The 5,436-nt window shown below is 51.2% G+C and overlaps 1 protein-coding gene across 1 annotated transcript in view; it reads left to right on the top strand.

Annotated features, from left to right (window-relative positions):
* The first annotated feature begins 1,924 nt into the window (after positions 1-1,924).
* Positions 1,925-5,436, top strand: part of TMEM9 (transmembrane protein 9) — a 4,245-nt gene continuing 733 nt past the window's right edge. Inside the window, exons 1-4 of the mRNA XM_009874519.1 lie at positions 1,925-2,022; positions 2,710-2,801; positions 3,293-3,401; positions 3,899-4,030. Of these exons, the coding sequence (XP_009872821.1) occupies positions 1,927-2,022; positions 2,710-2,801; positions 3,293-3,401; positions 3,899-4,030 (429 nt within the window). The 5' untranslated portion in view covers positions 1,925-1,926. The remainder of the gene's footprint in view (positions 2,023-2,709; positions 2,802-3,292; positions 3,402-3,898; positions 4,031-5,436) is intronic.

Genomic DNA, 5,436 nt, shown 5'->3' with positions numbered 1-5,436 from the left:
CAGTTCCCTCAGCCGCTCTTCACAGGGCATACAATTCTGTGATTCCTTGCGAAGGGGCCTGGGGTGTGCCCGGTGGTGGGTTTGATGGTGGGCAGCGTGTGGAGCCCTCGGGGATTCATCCTCAGCAGATTCCTGAGGGATCAAAGGTGAGGAGTTTGTTGAGGGGGCTCCCAGGGCGTGGGTGCGGTTGTGCTGGGCCCTTCCTTCTGGAGGGGCTTCAGGCCTGGTCACCACCTCCAAGACCGTCACTCCCAGCGCTATTGGGGTTTGGGTCCAGGCACGGGAGATGCTTTCAGACCTGCAGCTGTAGACCTGTGGCTGCTCGTTTGGAAGAAGCTTGAAGGCACGTGTGCCACTGGCCCTGGGAACGCTCGCCCTCCAACTGGGAACAAACGGACACACGAGTGTCAGGTGTTTGACAGTTCACGAGTGGCCTCTTGTCTGGGTGTTTTTCCAAGATTTTGTTGCTGGTATCATAGATCACGTGTTTTCCCCTGCTTCTCTTAAAAATGACAGGAGGTATCAGGGTGATCTGATTTTAGTCAAGGAGGCTAAAGCTAAATTCCAGCTACACGCCCCATTGTTGAGTTAAAAAAACCCAAACAATAGTCCAAAAACACTTAGAATGGGGAATGTGCACTGTGCAGCTGAGATAAGTCATATATTAACCAGCCTTCTTGATGAAAACCTAAAACCCTGATGTGGGGGAGTTTCTCCAAAGAAAGAACCATTGTTTGAGGAGATTTCTGCTAGCTGGGGCACAAAGGGTTAAGAGATCTTGTGATAAGCTGATAGCACTGGAATGCCTTTTGGTGGATTTTGGCAAGTCGGTGTGTTAGAAGTGGCTGGTGTTTTGTTTAGATAAAATCGATAAAATTGATAAAAGCGATGCAGAATGAGTTACGTTAATTTTTGGTGTTGACATAAGATAAAGCAGATGGCGATAGAATATTCCAGTGATGTAAATCCTGATGGCATTATGTTCTGTAAGAGTGTAAGTACCTGGAGTGAGCTGTGGGATGACGTGTGCTGTGTGGAGCTGATTAACGGAGCTGTGAATTACCTTCCCTGAAGGAAGCTGTGCCAAAGTGGCTTTTCCAAGCTGTCCCCAAGGCAGCACCGTGCGCCCTGCGGTGCCCTCTGTGTCCTGCCGCTGCCCGTGGGAACGCCAGCCTCGCGAAGGCTCGCTCTGCTTTTTGTGGCAAAGAAACGGAATTCACGTTCTTCAAGATTTGTGCAGACACGTGACTCTAGGACAACCTTATCTACACATACGTAGCAAAAGACATATAATTAATTCACCAAGCCAGCAACTGGAAGTAAATTAAAAATTAGGATTTTACTCGACGGGTATGCTGGGGTGAAGGAATTGGTAAATATTCCACTCTCATGCCATAGTTCCTCGCTCACAAGAGCGGAGAATATGCTGACCCCTTCAGAAGGAAACCTGGAGTATCAGTGGGTGAATGATTTAACATTTTGCAGTGCAGCAGTGAGGCCACAGTCACTTCAGGTCACTCTTAGTCTGTGGTTTCCCTGGTTCTGTATCTTCTACTGGGCAAGACTGTCAGCAGCAAAATACCCCTTGCAGAGCTCAGCAATAGTAAAAGGGTTGTAGGAGGTTATGTGCGGTTGCAGAAGACAAATTGTAAAGAAGTTGACAATGTTTTTTGCAGGACTGTGGTGGTTTGGATGTGTGGCTCTAGATGGTGGAAGCTTTTCTGATAGGAGTGTTTCTTGGGATCTCTGTAGAGTGTTTCCAGGATTTTCTTGACGGGCGTCAGCCATGATTCAGGGATGAATTTGTACTTCTTGAGCAAAACAGAGGCAAGCAGGCCAAAAAAGAAAGCACAAACTGACTCGTTCTGGCTGCGTTCAGCCAAGATCCTCCATCACGGATGTGAATTTTTGTTTCCTTAGGCTTCCATGATGTTTGCCCAGTGCCCCCGGCTGTGTGCGAGCTCCGTGCTGCTCACTGCGCTGCTCTGCTGCATCCTCTCTCCTCCAGCCCAAGCCAGCAAGGTGAGTGAAGAGGCTGCCCGGGGAGGTGGTGAAGTCACCATCCCTGGAGGTGTTCAAAAAATGTGTAGACGTGGCACTTGGGGACATGGTTTAATAGTCGTGGTTTGCTTTGACGGTTGGACTTGATGATCTTAGAGGTCTTTTCCGACCTTTGTGATTCTAAGAGCTTCAGACGCAAGCACTGAGCCATGTGTGTAGTACAGCAGAAACCAAAATGGCAGAGAAGCAGCTGTTTTTCTGTGGAGGTCTGCAAAGATAAGGAGCGCTACAGCAGCTGTGTACTTATCCGACACAGAGCTGTGACTGTGCGTGACAGTCTTCTCTACCGTGACATCTTCTGTGCAGTTTGCATTTTAAAATTTGTTGGAAAAGGACCCGGTGTCTGGAGCAGAGCTGCTCAGGACGTTTTAAAACTGTAAAGTTATTGATGTGAAAGCACAGGAAGAAGAGACACACTGTGAAGTCGCCTCTTGGAGAACGTTGGAAAAGGACCCGGTGTCTGGAGCAGAGCTACTCAGGACGTTTTAAAACTGTGAAGTGATTGATGTGAAAGCAGCACAGGAAGAAGAGAGACACTGTGAAGTCGCCTCTCAGAGAATATTTTGCCTTCTCCCACTTCGCTGGATGCAGCAGAACTGCCTCACCAACGTGTTCACTCGCTAACGCCACCTCCTCTTGCTTCTGCAGAGCTCGGAGGACATCCGCTGCAAGTGCATCTGTCCCCCGTACCGCAACATCAGCGGGCACATTTACAACAAGAATGTGTCGCAGAAGGACTGGTAAGTTGTGGGTTGAAGCCTGAGAGGTAATTCCCTGCCTGTGCATTTGCAAAGGAAGCGGTTTTGGCACTTAGTGCCATGGTCTAGCCGTTGTGGTGGTGTTGGGTCATAGGCTGGACTTGATGATCTCAGAGGTCTTTTCCAGCCTCAACAATTCTGTGATTCTGTGACGTTCTGTCCAGGCAAGGGGCGTTCTTTGAACAGAGCTGAGGAATCTGGGAGGTGTGATTTCTTACGCCATGGCTCTCAGCAGATTGTAGGGTATGGCCTCCAGTCCTTTTCACCTGGACCAGATCCCTGCAGAAGGTGCTTGGACGGTCTTCCCCAGGAAGTTTGGGGTAGCTGAGCTCTGAGGGCAACTCTTAAAACCAGATCAGCGTTACCAGCCTGATGGGAAAGCTGGGACACAGAAGAAGTCGCGCCAGCATCCTTCTGCAGAGCATCAATTTCACCTCGTCCTGTTGCTGATTTTTGGTTTCTTTCTGTTGCAGCAACTGCCTGCATGTTGTGGAGCCGATGCCGGTGCCGGGGAACGACGTGGAGGCCTACTGCCTGCTGTGTGAGTGCAAGTACGAGGAGCGCAGCACCACCACTATCAAGGTAACTGCAGGTCTGCTGCTGGGCCTGGCTCCTTCTTGCCGTGCCACAGCTAGGCTGGTGGCTTCCTGGAGAGAAGCCCAGAAAGGGAAAATAAAACTATCCCAGCCAGTACGTGGTGGTAGTGCCAAGAGCACCGTGTGTGAGTCGGGAGGCTCCTGGCAGGGAGGAGCTGGCTGTCTCGTTGAACTGGTTGTCTTGTTGAGCATGTGTGACGTTGCCAAGCACCTCGGACCAGGGACCCATCTCGTCGGTCTCCTTTCACATGTAGCACGTGTCTGAAGCTGGCACAGCGCGGAGGAGATCTGCACGGTTTATGCAGTGATGGCGCTTAACATCTCATGGGCCTTCCTGAAAGTGCAAGAGACTTTCAAGCAAGCAAAATTAGAATGAGAGAAGAGACCAGTCATCGGAGGCAGCTGTGAAGGGAGTTTCCTGGCCTCTGTGGTGCTTTTGTGTACGCTGCTGATGCCTTTCCACCATGCTGTCCTTTCCTGCAGGTGATCATCATCATTTACCTGTCCGTGGTGGGGGCTCTGCTGCTCTACATGGCTTTCCTGGTGCTGGTGGACCCTCTGATCCGGAAACCAGATGCTTATACCCAGCCCCTGCACAACGAGGAGGAGAATGAGGTGAGGCCGTGCTGCTGGGGCGTGCGGGGCGCACGTGGGTGGCTGCGGTCACAGCGCAGACAGGGTGCTCGGGTGACAAGAGTGGCTGATGGAAAATCTGACCTCGTGCTCATCTCCTCTGATTCAGTGTGGGACCTTTTGGGGCACTTTAGCACAGACAAATATTTAGATTCAAATTTGTGCAGATTATGCTGAAGCACAAGGGAATATTTAAAGTACGAATTCAGTATTACGAGCCCAAGACCAAACCTGTCCTGTGGGGCAGGCGGTGGCTTTTTACCAAGTGGCTTGAATTCAGTGTGTCCATCTAGATGAAAGCAAAAGTCAAATAGTTCCGGTTTGTGCAGTGTCCTGGGTGTAGTTACCTGGTGGTGAGCTTCCCGTGAGGGATGGGTTTAATTATTTGCCAAAACATGGGGCTTACAGCTCCTAGACGCTTTAAAGAGCCGCCTCTGAGGTGCTGTTGTTTGACCCTGGTGTGGGGCTGGGCCCTGTTGTATCCAGGCTCTTGTTCCTGTGCAGAATTTCATTCAGATCCCATCTTTTTTTTTTGAGGGAGGCATCAGCATATGACACATTGGGCAGGAAGATTAGGGCCCAGCAGCAAAAAGAGAACCCCCCTCTCTCTCTGTGTCTCACACACACACAGATTTTAGGGGACAAATTTCTTTCCGCATGAAATTCATGCAATTTCAGCATCCAGCCCTTCCCCTCAGGAGAGAGGCCGTGCTCCAGGGGCCTGATTCCAAGGGGAGAGACCCTGACTTGTGAATCTTCTTCCCCAGAGGCGTCCCTTCTCTTGGAGCGAAATAGGGGAGGCTGAGATGGGGGTGGTCTCTCCGAGAGGAAGCGTTGGAGGCAGAGCTGACGAAGGAGCGGAGTGGCTGCGCACACAGTGATTAACTCTCGTGCTTGTAGCTCGTGCTCTGTTTGAGGGGTGCAGGGGCTGTCCAGGCCTTTGAGCGTGCTGCTCTGCGACACGGCGCTCCCTGTGGGTTTCTCGGTTCAGACGTGGCCGTGGTGCTCGGCAGAGCTTTACCCTGGAGCTGAGTTCCTTCCCGTGGTGGAGCCTCAGGGCTGTCCTTGGGCTTTGTGCCCCCCGCCCCCCGCTGCTGGGAGGGGACTCCTGAGGAGACCTTCCCTAGGAATTGGTGACTCTGGAGGCTAGTGATGAGCTCAGTCGCACCTGGAGAAGAGAAGCTGCAAGGTTTGAAGATACTCTCCTTTCCTAGTCCCTGACAAAATACTGGATCACTGTCCTGTTTATACTCTGTTGTATGTATAAACTATCCGGCCAAATTCTTTCACGCACTGATTTAAGTGAGGAGCAGCTGCTCCAGCATGCACAGTCTATCCATTACCTCCCTCTTGCTGAGAAAAGGAGTCCTGCAGGAGGAGTTGTAGCC

This window comes from Apaloderma vittatum, unplaced genomic scaffold (assembly GCF_000703405.1).
Source record: "Apaloderma vittatum isolate BGI_N311 unplaced genomic scaffold, ASM70340v1 scaffold32458, whole genome shotgun sequence".
NCBI classification, from domain to species: Eukaryota; Metazoa; Chordata; class Aves; order Trogoniformes; family Trogonidae; genus Apaloderma; species Apaloderma vittatum.
The sequence above is the reverse complement of the archived record's forward strand: the minus strand, read 5'-3'. Positions and strand labels throughout refer to the sequence as shown.